Below are 20,776 nucleotides of genomic sequence, written 5' to 3'. Positions count from 1 at the left end.
AAAAGAAAACAAGAGGTAAACGTGGGGGAAATAAATTAAAGAGAAACAAGACCCCAAAAACAAACGAGAGGGGAACTGATAATATGGATCTTACACAAGAACCTACATCATCTCGTGGATCAGATAAGAGGGCCACTGGAGATGGAATCTTCAATCTTAGTTCATATGAAATAAAAAAAGAAGAGAAGGAAGTCCTGAAGTATGGCCTCTCTTTTGCTCCGGCAAGAAGCATGGATAAATTCCAAACATTTATGAGCACTAAGGATTTTATAAGGAAATTAACCTTAAAAAGGTACTTCCTAAAAACTGCTCTTGACACAACAATACCCAGAAGTTACACCTCAGCTGATGCCGAAGATCCATATATCCACACGGGACTTAAACCAAAGTCCAGCTTCTATCCCACCTATGCCAAAGGAAATGCTATTGACGCATTTGAAATCATGGTCACCAAAGATATTAGAGATGTCAAACAAAAGAGTTTGAAAAGGATCAAACACAACCTAACCAAACAACATATAGAGACCATCAGGAAACTTGAGGCGAACAACCAACTAACGATTAAGCCAGCCGATAAAGGCGGGGGCATCGTTATTCTCGACAGGGAGAAATACAATGCAGAGAACCAACGTCTCCTCGGAGACCAACAAACATCTCTAAAGCTTAGGAATAATCCTGTGAAACAATATCAAGAAGAACTCAAGGAACTTCTCAAAACAGCCAAAAATTCCGGCATTTTGAACGAACAAGAGCATAGATATCTAGACATAAAACATCCGATGACACCTATAATATACCATTTACCCAAGATACACAAAACTCTGATAGACCCTCCCGGACGTCCGATAATTTCTGGAATCGGGTCACTCACAAGTAACTTGTCCGAATACGTCGATCAACATCTTCAGAAGTACGTAAAGGCTCTTCCATCATACTTGAAAGATTCCACACAAGTTCTAAACATCCTGGAAGAGATCCCGTGGGAAGAAGGCTACATCATGGCTACCTGTGATGTAGCTGCCTTATATACCAGCATACCCCACAAAGAGGGACTTGAAGCAATAAAATGGTTCTTGGATAAAGACCCCCTGATGTTGGAAGATCAGGCTAAGTTTATATTGAACAGTATCCAACACATTTTACAGCACAATTACTTCTGTAATGAAGGACTATACTACCAACAAATCTGCGGTACAGCTATGGGGACCAGGTTCGCGCCCAGCTATGCCAACTTATTTATGGGCAAATGGGAGAGTATATTCTGGGACTCCTGCCCAGCGAGCGCGGACCTGGTCCTCTATCGCAGATATATCGATGATATTCTCATCATCTGGAAAGGTACAATACAAGACCTTATATATACTATTGAGATTATGAACAAAAACGTTCTAAATCTAAAGTTCACCCACATTTGGAGCCTAAAAGAAATAGTCTTCTTGGACTTAAAAATAGAAGTCCACAATAGCAAATGGGAAACGTCCACGCACTTCAAAACAGTTGATAGTAACAACTATGTGCATCACAATAGTTGCCATCATGAAAAATGGATAAACAACATCCCCAAAAGCCAATTTTTAAGAGTTCGAAAAAACTGCTCGAACATCCAGACATGGGAGAAACAAGTGACCCGTCTAAAAGAAAAGTTTGTAGAACGAGGCTATAAGGAAGAAGATCTAAACCTCAAGATAGAGGAAGTAAGAAAGGTGGAAAGGAAAGATCTAACAAAATACAAAGAAAAGAAAGGATACGGGACAGAAGGAAGACTCAATATACCAATGATCACAGAGTACAGCAGTAACAGATATATTATGGAAAAAATCTTTAAAAAACACTGGCATCTGCTGAAGGACGATGAGATCATTGGGAACTCACTCCCTGATCGACCCAGTTTTGTATATAAAAAAACAAGTAACCTTAAAAACGTATTAGCTCCAAGCTTGCTCCGAAAGAAAAAAACGAAAACATACGACTTACAGGGAAAACCACTGAAAGGACATTTCCCATGCCACTCTTGTAAAGCTTGCAAGAGAGGGATTAAGACCAAACAATTCCATTCATTCCAAACTGGAGAAGAATTTGCAATTAAGGACCTTATCAGATGCAAAGACACAGGGGTCATCTATCTCATCGAGTGTTCCTGTGGCCTCCAGTATGTTGGCCAGACTTCGAGAAGCCTCAGAGATAGGCTGAGAGAGCACATATTACTGATCGAAAAACAAAATAAGGACACCATACTATATAAACATTTTGCAGATAAACATAATGGCAGAATACAGGAGATGAGGTTCATGGGCATACAAAAAATAATGAAAAACTGGAGGGGAGGGGACTTTGAAAAAATCCTTCTCAGGGCAGAATCGAAATGGATTTTTCTATTGGACTGCCTACACCCAAAAGGTCTAAACAATAGAGAGGACCTGGCCCACCTCTTCAACTAGTAACGAGAACCCACTCCTATGCCCATTTATGACTCAAATTAACTGTTAGGTCTTACTAGCTTCCTTCCTCCACACATGAAAAAATCTAATTGAAACCTATCTGAATCTTAGATAGTCAGTTAGAAATAAAGACTAATAGAAATCCTTTCTCAATTAAAAGAATTACTACACGCACTCTTAGATACAAAAGGACATATGGTATAATACCTTACGATCATATAATAGAACACCTTTTACATAAATGCTATTTACACAAATAGCCTTGTCAGGTCCAATGCATATTCAATAGGTTCATCAATCCCTGATCATATACATTCACCAGTTTCCTTATATGCAGGTGACATCTGATATCATGCTCAACTTCCAAATGCCAATCAACCAACCTCTCATTCAAGTAACAACTAAGTATAGGATAAATCCAATTTTGACCTTAAAAGTCTAGTCCACTCCTTTTTTTCTCTCTTTTTTTCTAAGAAATTGCCTCTTGATTGATAATTTATCGTAACAAAAAGTCCAAAAGGGCTAAGATATACCTATAGTTAACCAAACATTAAAAATAATATATATTTGAGGAGTACCCACATTAATATTGCCAACCCTGTCTGCTATCTTTCAAATTAATACGATATCACATCCAATAGATTTTGTCTTGTAGTGAAAAACATTTCCCTAATGCTACCAACTCAAGCAATCTGATCATAGGCACTACCTATCTATCGGTCTCCATACCACACAGAGACTATAGCAATACCACTGCCTGGTACTAGTTCACGATACCCCAAAAAAAACGTGGATAACAAAAGGAACTGTGATTTGACCATGATAAAGATTGTTAAATATACCCTGTTTAATAAAAAATGGGTCATGATGTTATGATAATGTCATATATTATACACACTTATGAATACATATCAAGATCCCTTGAGTCTAAAACAGGGACCTCAGAACTTCGAATATATAGAGGCGGTCCAAATAGCGACCATGCTCTCTATTATATTTTATTTTTATTTTTAGTCATTTTTTGATTATCATAAGTGTTGTAAAACATATATAAGAGATACATATAACATCTCTAACTGCCAATTTTGTTTCTCATGGAAAATACCCAAAGGCAGAGGGTCTGAAATGATCGCCGCTAATTGGTTTGCATATTGCAACATCTGTTTCTACTTAGATGCACTGAATGTCAAATGAGGATATAGAGGTAAGCTAATCTGATCCGTAAACCGGAAATGAAGTCACGACTTACGTTTCCTACTTTTTGATACATCTAAATATAAACAGTAGTATTGCCATGAGCACGTTCACTGCAATTACCCCCTATATGACATCAAATATGTCCACAAATAAACTCTACATTTGACAATTAAAGTTACTTTTTTACAAATGCCAAGCGGAACCGGAAGTGGAATGTTTTGTAAGCCACATCCGGGTACTCCAGCAAACCCCTATTTAAAGATGCTTTGCTTACCACTGGATCAGTCTTGAAAAAGGTCTTTTGAGGACCGAAACGCGTAGACCCTTTGGTAAGCATCTTTTCAACCCGATTACATATATTTTTTACTGTATTACGCTATGTTGTTATTTTGGGTTACAGGAATCTACTGGGGACGACAATATTGAGCCGTTGATTGCCTAAAGTTCATTGGGATCCCTGGAATTTACCTTGTCTCACCCAATACATATATTCTTCTACCTTCATCTTATTGTTTGACACTATATATTTTTTCAACTTTTTTCTATTTTTCCACTTTGCTTAGTTGTGGTTAGACTTTGATTTTTTTCACCACTGTGATATATCTGGATCACCTATTGGCCATATTTGGATTACAAATGGTTTAACCTTTTATACTTGTCTTTTTCTGATTTTTTCGCACCGATTTTTGCACCCACTTTGTTCTCCAGCCTCCTTTGTTGAACACCAATTTTTTGGTTTTTTATTTTTCATTGACTTTATATTTGACTTTAAGCGCTACCTCATCTGTTTCTTTAGGATACCTCACCATTCTTTTGGACTTGGATTCCTTCTGTTTTTGTGTCGGAGTCCTAGTTTCCTTTTGACATTATTTTATGTGCACTTTTTTGTTGATTTTATATCCAGTTTTATCATCTGCACCACTGTGTTGCATTCCACTTGTTATCATTTTGACTGTGTTGTAATTAACCACATTGTATTTGTCCTCTGGGAGCTTTCAAGCATCCACACCCAGGTTTACTCTGGAATAGGGATACTCTTCAATTGTTGCACGCACCACCCACAATTCACCACAGTACACACGCAAATATGGATCCATAACTGACTCAATTCTTAGACAGCCAATTGCCCCTTATTTACGCACCTCAGATTTCTACGCTAATTATAATTATATGAACATCAAGTGTTTTTTAATATTCTTTTAATGTTGCTAGCAATCCTATGGTTTTAACATTTTCTATTGCCTTTCTTAAAGACTTGCTCGGCAATCTTTGCCTTACACCATTTTGGTTTTATCCTATTTTACAATTTATGACGTGTATTGTTTTATCTGATTGTAATAAATCCTCATTTTAAACGTATCGGCAGTTTTGTATATTTGTCCCTTGGCCTTTTTGGCGCTGTACCAATCCCTGTGTTTCAGTATTACTTTTTTCTGGGGGAGGTTAGACCCCATTTTTTTGGTTACAGCTTAGGGCATTCTTAGCGCTTGAATACCACTACTATTATCTATTGACCTCCTCTGGCTATACCCATGTGTCAGTGTCACTACTGTGTCATTATATAGTACTGGGTGTTATTATACTGATGCAGATGCCACTGATCCTATAACCAGCCCTCCTCTGGCTATACCCATGTGCCAGTGTCACTACTGTGTCTTTGTATAGTGCTTGGTGTTATTATACTGATGCAGATGCCACTGATCCTATAACCAGCCCTCCTCTGGCTAAACCCATGTGCCAGTGTCACTACTGTGTCATTATATAGTACTGGGTGTTATTATACTGATGCAGATACCACTGATCCTATAACCAGCCCTCCTCTGGCTATACCCATGTGCCAGTGTCACTACTGTGTCTTTGTATAGTGCTGGGTGTTATTATACTGATGCAGATACCACTGATCCTATAACCAACCCTCCTCTGGCTATACCCATGTGCTAGTGTCACTACTGTGTCATTATGTAGTGCTGGGTGTTATTATACTGATGCAGATACCACTGATCCTATAATCATCCCTCCTCTGGCTATACCCATGTGCCAGTGTCACTACTGTGTCTTTGTATAGTGATTGGTGTTATTATACTGATGCAGATACCACTGATCCTATAACCAACCCTCCTCTGGCTATACCCATGTGCTAGTGTCACTACTGTGTCATTATGTAGTGCTGGGTGTTATTATACTGATGCAGATACCACTGATCCTATAATCATCCCTCCTCTGGCTATACCCATGTGCCAGTGTCACTACTGTGTCTTTGTATAGTGCTTGGTGTTATTATACTGATGCAGATACCACTGATCCTATAATCAGCCCTCCTCTGGCTATACCCATGTGCCTGTGTCACTACTGTGTCTTTGTATAGTGCTTGGTGTTATTATACTGATGCAGATACCACTGATCCTATAACCAACCCTCCTCTGGCTATACGCATGTGCCAGTGTCACTACTGTGTCTTTGTATAGTGCTTGGTGTTATTATACTGATGCAGATACCACTGACCCTATAACCAACCCTCCTCTGGCTATACCCATGTGCTAGTGTCACTAGTGTGTCATTATATAGTGCTTGGTGTTATTATACTGATGCAGATACCACTGACCCTATAACCAGCCCTCCTCTGGCTATACCCATGTGCCAGTGTCACTACTGTGTCTTTGTATAGAGCTGAGTGTTATTATACAGATGCAGATACACATCCAGTATGTCACTCAGGCTTTATTTATTCCATAACTTATCACTCAATATCGCTAGCAGTCTCTTGACAAGTCACTAACTTTATTCACACTACATATTTTTTTTTATTCCTATTATTTAATCAGAAAGAAAATATATACTAAGGTTGTGGCGGACACTGCTAAGGCTAGTCACGGACACCAGTGTCCATGTACGGTCACCTTGCCTATCCCTGATAATAACTAAAAAAAAAAAAACATGTTTGGCCTTTATTGCTGATGGACAGCAACCAATCACACTCGCTGCATAAACAACACATGTATATAAATAAAAAAAAAATGCAATAACATTACTTTCACATCCCTTTAAGGCTTCTGTTCCTGAATAAAATGAGTACAACAGCAAAAGGTGCTCATTAATAGCCTGAACCAGTACCATATATGAAGTGCTAGTCCATAAAGGTGTAACTTAGTTATTATGGTGATCATATACAATAGGTGTGCTGAAGCTATAGAACAAGAGCCCAAGGTTGCTCATACTAGATGATAAGCTCATTCTTGCTTAGTTTTAGAGAGTTCTTAAAAAACAGAATTTATGTTTACCTGATAAATTACTTTCTCCAACGGTGTGTCCGGTCCACGGCGTCATCCTTACTTGTGGGATATTCTCTTCCCCAACAGGAAATGGCAAAGAGCCCAGCAAAGCTGGTCACATGATCCCTCCTAGGCTCCGCCTACCCCAGTCATTCGACCGACGTTAAGGAGGAATATTTGCATAGGAGAAACCATATGGTACCGTGGTGACTGTAGTTAAAGAAAATAAAATATCAGACCTGATTAAAAAAACCAGGGCGGGCCGTGGACCGGACACACCGTTGGAGAAAGTAATTTATCAGGTAAACATAAATTCTGTTTTCTCCAACATAGGTGTGTCCGGTCCACGGCGTCATCCTTACTTGTGGGAACCAATACCAAAGCTTTAGGACACGGATGAAGGGAGGGAGCAAATCAGGTCACCTAAATGGAAGGCACCACGGCTTGCAAAACCTTTCTCCCAAAAATAGCCTCAGAAGAAGCAAAAGTATCAAACTTGTAAAATTTGGTAAAAGTGTGCAGTGAAGACCAAGTCGCTGCCCTACATATCTGATCAACAGAAGCCTCGTTCTTGAAGGCCCATGTGGAAGCCACAGCCCTAGTGGAATGAGCTGTGATTCTTTCGGGAGGCTGCCGCCCGGCAGTCTCGTAAGCCAATCTGATGATGCTTTTAATCCAAAAAGAGAGAGAGGTAGAAGTTGCTTTTTGACCTCTCCTTTTACCGGAATAAACAACAAACAAGGAAGATGTTTGTCTAAAATCCTTTGTAGCATCTAAATAGAATTTTAGAGCGCGAACAACATCCAAATTGTGCAACAAACGTTCCTTCTTTGAAACTGGTTTCGGACACAGAGAAGGTACGATAATCTCCTGGTTAATGTTTTTGTTAGAAACAACTTTTGGAAGAAAACCAGGTTTAGTACGCAAAACCACCTTATCTGCATGGCACACCAGATAAGGAGGAGAACACTGCAGAGCAGATAATTCAGAAACTCTTCTAGCAGAAGAAATTGCAACCAAAAACAAAACTTTCCAAGATAATAATTTAATATCAACGGAATGCAAGGGTTCAAACGGAACCCCCTGAAGAACTGAAAGAACTAAATTGAGACTCCAAGGAGGAGTCAAAGGTTTGTAAACAGGCTTGATTCTAACCAGAGCCTGAACAAAGGCTTGAACATCTGGCACAGCTGCCAGCTTTTTGTGAAGTAACACCGACAAGGCGGAAATCTGTCCCTTCAGGGAACTTGCAGATAATCCTTTTTCCAATCCTTCTTGAAGGAAGGATAGAATCCTAGGAATCTTAACCTTGTCCCAAGGGAATCCTTTAGATTCACACCAACAGATATATTTTTTCCAAATCTTGTGGTAAATCTTTCGAGTTACAGGCTTTCTGGCCTGAACAAGAGTATCGATAACAAAATCTGAGAATCCTCGCTTCGATAAAATCAAGCGTTCAATCTCCAAGCAGTCAGCTGGAGTGAAACCAGATTCGGATGTTCGAACGGACCCTGAACAAGAAGGTCTCGTCTCAAAGGTAGCTTCCAAGGTGGAGCCGATGACATATTCACCAGATCTGCATACCAAGTCCTGCGTGGCCACGCAGGAGCTATCAAGATCACCGACGCCCTCTCCTGATTGATCCTGGCTACCAGCCTGGGGATGAGAGGAAACGGCGGGAACACATAAGCTAGTTTGAAGGTCCAAGGTGCTACTAGTGCATCCACTAGAGCCGCCTTGGGATCCCTGGATCTGGACCCGTAGCAGGGAACTTTGAAGTTCTGACGAGAGGCCATGAGATCCATGTCTGGAATGCCCCACAGCTGAGTGACTTGGGCAAAGATTTCCGGATGGAGTTCCCACTCCCCCGGATGCAATGTCTGACGACTCAGAAAATCCGCTTCCCAATTTTCCACTCCTGGGATGTGGATAGCAGACAGGTGGCAGGAGTGAGACTCCGCCCATAGAATGATTTTGGTCACTTCTTCCATCGCTAGGGAACTCCTTGTTCCCCCCTGATGGTTGATGTACGCAACAGTCGTCATGTTGTCTGATTGAAACCGTATGAACTTGGTCCTCGCTAGCTGAGGCCAAGCCTTGAGAGCATTGAATATCGCTCTCAGTTCCAGAATATTTATCGGTAGAAGAGATTCTTCCCGAGACCAAAGACCCTGAGCTTTCAGGGATCCCCAGACCGCGCCCCAGCCCATCAGACTGGCGTCGGTCGTGACAATGACCCACTCTGGTCTGCGGAATGTCATCCCTTGTGACAGGTTGTCCAGGGACAGCCACCAACGGAGTGAGTCTCTGGTCCTCTGATTTACTTGTATCTTTGGAGACAAGTCTGTATAGTCCCCATTCCACTGACTGAGCATGCACAGTTGTAATGGTCTTAGATGAATGCGCGCAAAAGGAACTATGTCCATTGCCGCTACCATCAACCCGATCACTTCCATGCACTGAGCTATGGAAGGAAGAGGAACGGAATGAAGTATCCGACAAGAGTCTAGAAGTTTTGTTTTTCTGGCCTCTGTTAGAAAAACCCTCATTTCTAAGGAGTCTATAATTGTTCCCAAGAAGGGAACCCTTGTTGACGGGGATAGAGAACTCTTTTCCACGTTCACTTTCCAGCCGTGAGATCTGAGAAAGGCCAGGACGATGTCCGTGTGAGCCTTTGCTTGAGGAAGGGACGACGCTTGAATCAGAATGTCGTCCAGGTAAGGTACTACTGCAATGCCCCTTGGTCTTAGCACCGCTAGAAGGGACCCTAGTACCTTTGTGAAAATCCTTGGAGCAGTGGCTAATCCGAAAGGAAGCGCCACGAACTGGTAATGTTTGTCCAGGAATGCAAACCTTAGGAACCGATGATGTTCCTTGTGGATAGGAATATGTAGATACGCATCCTTTAAATCCACCGTGGTCATGAATTGACCTTCCTGGATGGAAGGAAGAATAGTTCGAATGGTTTCCATCTTGAACGATGGAACCTTGAGAAACTTGTTTAAGATCTTGAGATCTAAGATTGGTCTGAACGTTCCCTCTTTTTTGGGAACTATGAACAGATTGGAGTAGAACCCCATCCCTTGTTCTCTTAATGGAACAGGATGAATCACTCCCATTTTTAACAGGTCTTCTACACAATGTAAGAACGCCTGTCTTTTTATGTGGTCTGAAGACAACTGAGACCTGTGGAACCTCCCCCTTGGGGGAAGTCCCTTGAATTCTAGAAGATAACCCTGGGAGACTATTTCTAGCGCCCAAGGATCCAGAACATCTCTTGCCCAAGCCTGAGCGAAGAGAGAGAGTCTGCCCCCCACCAGATCCGGTCCCGGATCGGGGGTCAATATTTCATGCTGTCTTGGTAGCAGTGGCAGGTTTCTTGGCCTGCTTTCCCTTGTTCCAGCCTTGCATTGGTCTCCAAGCTGGCTTGGCTTGAGAAGTATTACCCTCTTGCTTAGAGGACGTAGCACTTTGGGCTGGTCCGTTTTTACGAAAGGGACGAAAATTAGGTCTATTTTTTGCCTTGAAAGGCCGATCCTGAGGAAGGGCGTGGCCCTTACCCCCAGTGATATCAGAGATAATCTCTTTCAAGTCAGGGCCAAACAGCGTTTTCCCCTTGAAAGGAATGTTTAGTAGCTTGTTCTTGGAAGACGCATCAGCCGACCAAGATTTCAACCAAAGCGCTCTGCGCGCCACAATAGCAAACCCAGAATTCTTAGCCGCTAACCTAGCCAATTGCAAAGTGGCGTCTAGGGTGAAAGAATTAGCCAATTTGAGAGCATTGATTCTGTCCATAATCTCCTCATAAGGAGGAGAATCACTATCGAGCGCCTTTATCAGTTCATCAAACCAGAAACATGCGGCTGTAGTGACAGGGACAATGCATGAAATTGGTTGTAGAAGGTAACCCTGCTGAACAAACATCTTTTTAAGCAAACCTTCTAATTTTTTATCCATAGGATCTTTGAAAGCACAACTATCCTCTATGGGTATAGTGGTGCGTTTGTTTAAAGTAGAAACCGCTCCCTCGACCTTGGGGACTGTCTGCCATAAGTCCTTTCTGGGGTCGACCATAGGAAACAATTTTTTAAATATGAGGGGAGGGACGAAAGGAATACCGGGCCTGTCCCATTCTTTATTAACAATGTCCGCCACCCGCTTGGGTATAGGAAAAGCTTCTGGGAGCCCCGGCACCTCTAGGAACTTGTCCATTTTACATAGTTTCTCTGGGATGACCAACTTTTCACAATCATCCAGAGTGGATAATACCTCCTTAAGCAAAATGCGGAGATGTTCCAACTTAAATTTAAATGCAATCACATCAGGTTCAGCCTGTTGAGAAATGTTCCCTGAATCAGTAATTTCTCCCTCAGACAAAACCTCCCTGGCCCCCTCAGATTGGGTTAGAGGCCCTTCAGAGATATTAATATCAGCGTCGTCATGCTCTTCAGTAACTAAAACAGAGCAGCCACGCTTACGCTGACAAGGGTTCATTTTGGCTAAAATGTTTTTGACAGAATTATCCATTACAGCCGTTAATTGTTGCATAGTAAGGAGTATTGGCGCGCTAGATGTACTAGGGGCCTCCTGAGTGGGCAAGACTCGTGTAGACGAAGGAGGGAATGATGCAGTACCATGCTTACTCCCCTCACTTGAGGAATCATCTTGGGCATCATTGTCATTATCACATAAATCACATTTATTTAAATGAATAGGAATTCTGGCTTCCCCACATTCAGAACACAGTCTATCTGGTAGTTCAGACATGTTAAACAGGCATAAACTTGATAAGAAAGAACAAAAAACGTTTTAAAATAAAACCGTTACTGTCACTTTAAATTTTAAACTGAACACACTTTATTACTGCAATTGCGAAAAAACATGAAGGAATTGTTCAAAATTCACCAAATTTTCACCACAGTGTCTTAAAGCCTTAAAAGTATTGCACACCAAATTTGGAAGCTTTAACCCTTAAAATAACGGAACCGGAGCCGTTTTAAAACTTTAACCCCTTTACAGTCCCTGGTATCTGCTTTGCTGAGACCCAACCAAACCCAAAGGGGAATACGATACCAAATGACGCCTTCAGAAAGTCTTTTCTAAGTATCAGAGCTCCTCTCACATGCGACTGCATGCCATGCCTCTCAAAAACAAGTGCGCCACACCGGCGCGAAAATGAGGCTCTGCTTATGCTTTGGGAAAGCCCCTAAGAAATAAGGTGTCTAATACAGTGCCTGCCGATATTATTATTATATCAAAATACCCAGATAAAATGATTCCTCAAGGCTAAATATGTGTTAATAATGAATCGATTTAGCCCAGAAAAGTCTACAGTCTTAATAAGCCCTTGTGAAGCCCTTATTTACGATCGTAATAAACATGGCTTACCGGATCCCATAGGGAAAAATGACAGCTTCCAGCATTACATCGTCTTGTTAGAATGTGTCATACCTCAAGCAGCAAGAAACTGCACACTGTTCCCCCAACTGAAGTTAATTGCTCTCAACAGTCCTGTGTGGAACAGCCATGGATTTTAGTTACGGTTGCTAAAATCATTTTCCTCATACAAACAGAAATCTTCATCTCTTTTCTGTTTCTGAGTAAATAGTACATACCAGCACTATTTCAAAATAACAAACTCTTGATTGAATAATAAAAAACTACAGTTAAACACTAAAAAACTCTAAGCCATCTCCGTGGAGATGTTGCCTGTACAACGGCAAAGAGAATGACTGGGGTAGGCGGAGCCTAGGAGGGATCATGTGACCAGCTTTGCTGGGCTCTTTGCCATTTCCTGTTGGGGAAGAGAATATCCCACAAGTAAGGATGACGCCGTGGACCGGACACACCTATGTTGGAGAAAGGGGACACAATAATATCACAGCTATATATTATAAAAAATTACTCCATGCACAGCAAAATTAATGTTTCAAACGCATTAAAAGCTGTTATTTTGTTAGAGATGTATTGCCAAGGACACAGACCCCCTGTAAAACCTCTTAAATGTTTTCTTTTATGTTACGTTCTTTGATATGGCCAATTTGAAACAGATATAGATTTCAGCCAATCACTGTGTAGCATGTAGTGCTAGCCAATCACTGTGTAGGATGTAGTGCCAGCCAGTCACAGTGTAGGATGTAGTGCCAGCCAGTCACAGTGTAGAATGTAGTGCCAGCCAGTCACTGTGCAGCTTGTAGTGCCAGCCAGTCACTGTGTAGCATGTAGTGCCAGCCAGTCACTGTGCAGCATGTAGTGCCAGCCAGTCACTGTGCAGCATGTAGTGCCAGCCAGTCACTGTGCAGCATGTAGTGCCAGCCAGTCACTGTGTAGCATGTAGTGCCAGCCAGTCGCTGTGTAGCATGTAGTGCCAGCCAGTCACTGTGTAGCATGTAGTGCCAGCCAGTCGCTGTGTAGCATGTAGTGCCAGCCAGTCACTGTGTAGCATGTAGTGCCAGCCAGTCACTGTGTAGCATGTAGTGCCAGCCAGTCACTGTGTAGCATGTAGTGCCAGCCAGTCACTGTGTAGCATGTAGTGCCAGCCAGTCACTGTGTAGCATGTAGTGCCAGCCAGTCGCTGTGTAGCATGTAGTGCCAGCCAGTCGCTGTGTAGCATGTAGAGCCAGCCAATCACTGTGTAGGATGTAGTGCCAGCCAGTCACTGTGTAGGATGTAGTGCCAGCCAGTCACAGTGTAGAATGTAGTGCCAGCCAGTCACTGTGCAGCTTGTAGTGCCAGCCAGTCACTGTGTAGCATGTAGTGCCAGCCAGTCACTGTGCAGCATGTAGTGCCAGCCAGTCACTGTGCAGCATGTAGTGCCAGCCAGTCACTGTGCAGCATGTAGTACCAGCCAGTCACTGTGTAGCATGTAGTGCCAGCCAGTCGCTGTGTAGCATGTAGTGCCAGCCAGTCGCTGTGTAGCATGTAGTGCCAGCCAGTCGCTGTGTAGCATGTAGTGCCAGCCAGTCGCTGTGTAGCATGTAGTGCCAGCCAGTCGCTGTGTAGCATGTAGTGCCAGCCAGTCGCTGTGTAGCATGTAGTGCCAGCCAGTCGCTGTGTAGCATGTAGTGCCAGCCAGTCACTGTGTAGCATGTAGTGCCAGCCAGTCACTGTGTAGCATGCAATGCCAGGGTTCTACATTGCATGGAAAGCATGTTTCAACAGTTTCTTTAGGGGAAGTGAAAACACTACAGGTTTTACGCAGCATTAAATTATGAGTTTTAAGTCCATTTAAGGACATCCCAAGGCACTGATTAGAAAATACTAAGTTTCAATAAAACACTAAACTATATATGTTTTATTTTTAGCATTACATTTTCTCTTTGATAGGATAATTTGGTGTTATATTTTCTTGTTTACTTTTTATTGATCATGTCATTGAATTTTTATAATGAATGTGCAGAAACTGCTTTCAAAATCTAACTTTTAAATGATTTAGACTATTACCAATAAGATAAACTCAAATAAATATACATTTGCTAATTACGGGTCATCTGGTTTTCATGAGCTCTCCTGAATGGTGTTACGCAGAATATTTCTGTTAAAAGGGCAAACAGCAAGATAAACATTTGGTTTACTTACATTAGCACATTAATAATTAGACTAATATGTTAAGACCAATATTTAATGTACTCATATTTTCATCAGCTGTGGGTGGTAACCGCCATTATGTATATCAGGGATGGCCAACTGGCAGACCATAGGCCACATGCAGCCCCCTGCACTAGATTATGTGGCCCGCTGGATTTTCGTTATTGTTTTTCTGGCCCCAAGAACAATGCGTGCTTTGCAACTTTGGTTGGGCGGACAAACAAGGTGGTAGAACAGTAGAAAGAGGGTGAAACCTTACGTAAGTCTGGCCTTGTGCTACTGGACATTATTAGGAAACATATAATTTGTGTGTTTAGTTTCCATAAATAAATGTGGTATTAAAAAATATTGCTCTGTGGGACACATGTATTTAGGAAGTTGACCATCAGTGATTTATATGCATAGTTTAGGTAAGAGGAGGAAAAGAGAACGGCATTCACAATCACCAATAAGCTGGGAATAAAATTAGTATATGGACTGGGTATTTTTGGGAAGAGATTAGACGACATAAGAGCATAACATGCACCAAATCACGAAGTTTGGGAAGTTGGGCTATAGTATATAAGTGACACCAGGTTACAGTGAGATGACAGCACTTTGTTTACCTTGGCTCTCCTTCCTGTTCAGGCACTTCCTCTTCTTCCTCTTCACTCCCACTGTATTCGTATTCAGTCTCATCTAAAGGCACACATGCAGATGGTTACAGTCATGCTTATGCACATACAGTACAAATGATGAAGCTTCCGCTGCACCCTAAATCCGTACAGCAATTTCAAATATGTAACATTATTTATTAATCATAGACCGCATCATATTGGTCTTTCCTTAATAGTCTCAAAATCAAATACCTAAAAAATAACATTAGGAAAGTGTTTTCATCACTATGTTGTAATATTGCAAACATAAAATACACAGTCATTTCTGCATTTAAAGTGATAGTAATAGATTGGGCATAAAATGTTTAATTATGTGTCGTTAATAAACTTATAACAATTTACTTTCCTTATTTATTTTGTGGCATTTTCCTGTAATTTAACTCTGAACATTGTTTTCTAAATTCCACTGAGTTTATATAAAGTAAATGGACCCTGCAATGTTTGAACTTAAAGGGACAGTCAACTTGATTATGTTAATGTTTAAAAGATAGATAACACCTTTACTGCCCATTGCCTAGCTTTGCATAACTAACATTGTTACATTAATATACTTTAAAACCTCTAAGCTTCTCAGCCTCTGCAGGCTGCCCTTATCGCAGTACTTTTTATTAGCTTTTTTAAATCTTGAACAGCAAGACAGTGCTAGTTCAAGTGTGCCATATGGTAAGCATTGTGCTAACTCCCGTGGAGAATGATAATGGTTATACAAGAAACAGCACTCATTGGCTAAAATGTAAGATTGTAAAAAGCACTGAGATAAGAGGCAGTCTGCAAGGGGCTTAGATATAGGTAATCATTGAGGTAAAAAGAATATGAATATAGCAGTATAGATTATGTAAAACTGGGGAATGGGTAAATGAATTATCTATCTTTTTAAACAATAATTTTCAAATATTATGTCCCCTTAAGTTTTCTATTTATCTCTCTCCTGCTGTGGACAATTAGGGACATATATTAAACAGACACTAAAGAGACAGTGAAAACAAGGCTGTGTGGAACATAGGATTGTAAAAGTAATTATGTACAGTTTTGTTTACTGACTAATTTATACCTGTCCAAAGCAGAAGAGAGGTAAATAGAAATCATAAAACCTTTACAATTATATCTTCAATATTTAAACAACTATTAGAATGATAAAAAAACAATACATCTATATATTATTCGTAGGCAAATCATTGCCTTGAATACACCATTATATCTAGCATTTCTTTACTGCTTAATATCCCTTTACGATGCATACTTTTACAGGAAATACAATCATAGTGGAAACACCTCTTCTGACATTGCTTATTAGTGCAATTCTCTGTGCAGTAATATTTACACCAATATTGCTTTTTCTTACATCATATCCCATTTTAAACTGCATGAAAATCAGGATACACCCAATAAAATAATCTGCAGTTTTAAAATGGCATTCAAAATCTCTAGCATTTCTATTAAAGAGATAGAAAGGTCAAAATTGATATGTGCATTGTGGCGTTTTAAACGTAAATAGAAACATCTCTGCAATATACTTCCATAAGCAAAAATGCTTCTAGTAAAAGTTATTACTGTTTTTCAGCAGCATACGCACATATGCTGTGAGGGCCTGTGCAGCAGTAATGGACCTGTGCACCAGTATTCAAACAACCCACCTTTTCAGAGATTCAGCAGTGGCTTGTTTGACACAAATTAGGTTTTCTAAGGCACTCACTGCATATGTGTATATGGCACTGAAAAACAGTAATTACTTTTACTAGAAGCCTTTTGATAATGTTTTTATTTCAAATAGGAATATTCCCATGCACATTTTAATTTTGACCTTTCTATCCCTTTAACATTGTCCTTGTCCAGTGTTCCATAGGCAGAAAAAAAAGCTACTTCTGAAACCCTGCGGTTTTGGAATTTTGCATCAATTTGAAAACCTAAGTCGTAGATTTGTTTTTTATTTTAGCATCCGTAACATCCTTTTAAACACACTGCATTTCAAAGGGACACTGTGCTGTAAAATAAGCTTCCCCTACATGTGTTCTCATTTACTTGTTATACCTACTAAAGGTCATTAAATGTATGGGAAACTGTTCTATTAGGTTTATTTTTGTAGCTGAAATGACCAGCTTTGGTCATTAACATTATAACCTATTGTTCTCAAGGACATGCCCATTTAAAATGGGTTGATCATGCAGGAAGAGCAAACCTGCTTGTGTTACCCCCCCCCCCTATTTATAGAAAGCCTAATAGGTATTTAAATGTTAATTATAGGTGTGGGGGGAGGGTCAGTGGGCACAACCAGCTAATTCAGATACAAAGTCTTCCACCCCTACTGGGAGGCTAATTTATGTTGCTGTCTCTTGTTTATATAGCTTTTTTTACGGAGAATACTGTACTATTCATATTTTTAGGTTAGGTGATGGCTTCAACAGGCAAAAGTAGCTATATCAAATGCCAAAATAAAGGCAAAAGAGCTTTTTGCAAACAATTTATAACACCCCAGAAGGTAAAATGGCTAATTGGGAAAACATGTCACGATACAATGTACATTGGCCTCCCATTTCTCAGCACTAATGTAAATGGCCAGCAGAGGGCAATGCTGCACTTTTTGCATAAAACACACAGCCTTAAAGGGACAGTAAAGTCATAATTAGACATTCATGATTTAGACAAGAGCATACAATTTTAAACAAATTTCCAATTTACTTCTATTATTTAATTTGCTTCTTTCTCTTGTTATCCTTTGCTGCTCATTCAACAAAGCACACCAATAGAATGAAGCAAATTTAATAATAGAAGTAAACTGGAAAGTTGTTTAAAACTGTATGTTCTACCTAAATCATGAAAGAAAAAAAAATAGGGTTTTTGTCCCTTTAACCTGTGTATCAAGCTGAAGAGTTGGAGTTTCTCCTCAAGGCCTATGCCAGATTAAATGAACTAACAAAAAAACTAATTTGCACAAAATGTTCTATTCTATCAAAGGAAAATAAGTACAAAAGAGTTGTATTTAAAAATAAACAACATGACAAAATATATGCACAAAATTAACGTTATCATTCATCAAGTTTAACGCACTATTACATAACAACTCATGCTGTTTACTTCTCTAAGCCAGATAACATTACTGAACCATTTTTCTTCACTGACAGTTAATGTAAATTCCAGTCATAGGAAAAATAAACAAAACACAACTCTATCATCTGTTTACCTGCTCCCCTTGTAAAGAATTCAAACATATTTATATACGACTTCTAGAAAGCTAACTCGTACATGCAATCAGACCATATAGCTCAATGTCCACTACCATTTACCACAAAGGCTTATGCATAACCTGCCTACTTATCAATATTTACTTCATCAGCTATGTGATCCATTTACGAATGTAATTCCCATTTATAAAGACTATTTAGTACCTTTACCATCCAACAGCAAAACTTTACTATGTGCCGTGCTTCAAAGAGATGTTGCCACTTTTATTACTCCTCTCTCCGCAAAGAGATGACAAAAACATAATTTACGCTTACCTGATAAATTTATTTATTTCCGGATATGGTGAGTCCACAGAATCATCAATTACTAGTGGGAATATCACTCCTGGCCAGCAGGAGGCGGCAAAGAGCACCACAGCAGAGCTGCTAAATATGTCACTTCCCTTACCCATAACCACCAGTCATTCAGCCGAAGGGAAATGGAAAAATAATATAACACAAAGGTGTAGAGGTGCCTGAGGTTTTAGATAAAAATAACTGTCTTAAAAAAAAAAAAAAAAAAAAAAAAAAAGGGTGGGCGTGTACTCACCATATCCGGAAATAAAGAACTTTATCAGGTAAGCATAAATTATGTTTTCTTTCCTAAGATATGGTGAGTCCACGGAATCATCAATTACTAGTGGGAACCAATACCAAAGCTAGAGGACACAGATGATTAGGGATGGACAAGACAGGTAACCTAAACAGAAGGCACCACTGCTTAAAGAACCTTTGTCCCAAAAGAAGCCTCAACCGAGAAAGAATCAAATTTAGGGAAAAAAGAAAAACTAAGTTGCAGACTTGCAAATCTGTTCCACAGAAGCTTCATTTTGAAAGCCCAAAAAGAAGAGACAGCCATCGAATAACGAGCCAGAACTCTCTCAGGAAACTGCAGCCCTGCAGACTGAAAATCAAACGAAGTAAACTTCTCAACCAGAAAAGAGATGTAGCAGTAGTTTTTTAATACAGAGAAAACAAACAAAAACAGAAACCCGCACAACGTCCAAATTGTGCACACACGTACCTCAAAAGATAAGAATGAGGACACGAGAGGGAACAACGAGTCCCAAACAATATTTCCACTTAGGATAAAAAACTGTCTTATCCAAAATAAGATAAAGTGAATCACACTGCAAAGCTGAGAGTACCTAAACTCTCTAAACAAATGATATAAGAAAAAACAAATTATGCTTACCTGATAATTTCCTTTTCTTCTGATGGAAAGAGTCCACAGCTGCATTCATTACTTTTGGGAATTAAGAACCTGGCCACCAGGAGGAGGCAAAGACACCCCAGCCAAAGGCTTAAATAATCCTCCCACTCAACTCATCCCCCAGTCATTCTGCCGAGGAACAAGGAACAGTAGAATTATCAGGGTGAAAAGGTGCCAGAAGAATATAAGGACGCCCCACATAAAATAACGGGTGGGGAGCTGTGGACTCTTTCCATCAGAAGTAAAGGAAATTATCAGGTAAGCATAATTTATGTTTTTCTTCTTAAATGGAAAGAGTCCACAGCTGCATTCATTACTTTTGGGAAACAATACCCAAGCTATAGAGGACACTGAATGCCAAGACGGGAGGGTACAATAGGCGGCCCATACTGAGAGCACCAGGCCTGAACCTCTACCCAAATAAAAAATCCCGCTTCATTCGAAGCCGAGAAGAAAATTCAAAGGAAAAGCCCCAGTGACACTGACTTGCAGCCAGTCCAGAGCCAAACTAGAGACCACAAAACGGACTCGACTGAGCCAACAGTCCTCCAAGAGACACCGTCACCCAAAAGATTGCCCCACCCCCACTCACTCCTCACAAATTAAGGGTAAAGCAGCCGAAACCCCAAAGAGGAACATGGCAAAGGAGGACTGAGGAAACCAAAAGACCACTTAACACAAAAACAGCACCTCCAAGAGTGGGCCTAGCACACAGAGACCGAAATGAACCCAAACAGGGAAGGAGGCCACGCCTATACCAGGCGAAACCCGGGATAAAACCGGGCACGGAGACCAAGAGACGTCTCCCCAACATCCTGCAAGCAAGGAAGAAGAAGCAATCATCAAAAAACAGACCGCACAAAACAGCCCCCGGCAGAGGGCACGCTCCAGGAAACCTAAGCCGCCGGACCTACTCACAGGTCCCTAGAAAGAGGAACACAAAGACTCCATCGAGGCCCCCCCGAGAAGGAGAGAATACCCTCATAACCCAAAGGAAGAGGAAACCGTCTCCTGTCAAAGGAGCAAGGAGAAACAATCTCCTAGCAGACCATCAGAATAGACTCAGCAAGCTCACACATTCCAAAGGATACTGTGATCCATAAACCGCTCGGGCATCCTGACCTGCAGACCCAGCTGGGCCACCAATATAAGGGAACAAAAATCCCGAAACTACAGGAACAAGCGTAAAGATGGCAGA

General features: G+C 40.7%; 1 protein-coding gene across 4 annotated transcripts in view; it reads right to left on the bottom strand.

The window, feature by feature from the left end:
- Positions 1–20,776, bottom strand: part of MAP4K4 (mitogen-activated protein kinase kinase kinase kinase 4) — a 511,519-nt gene that overhangs the window by 170,653 nt on the left and 320,090 nt on the right. For all 4 annotated transcript variants that reach the window (XM_053707651.1, XM_053707653.1, XM_053707649.1 and 1 more), the window contains exon 11: positions 15,097–15,169. In XM_053707651.1, coding sequence (XP_053563626.1) covers positions 15,097–15,169 — 73 coding nt within the window. The remainder of the gene's footprint in view (positions 1–15,096; positions 15,170–20,776) is intronic.

Source organism: Bombina bombina, chromosome 3, assembly GCF_027579735.1.
Source record: "Bombina bombina isolate aBomBom1 chromosome 3, aBomBom1.pri, whole genome shotgun sequence".
Taxonomy (NCBI): Eukaryota; Metazoa; Chordata; class Amphibia; order Anura; family Bombinatoridae; genus Bombina; species Bombina bombina.
Note: the sequence above shows the minus strand (reverse complement) of the source record. Positions and strands in the feature narration are given on the sequence as shown.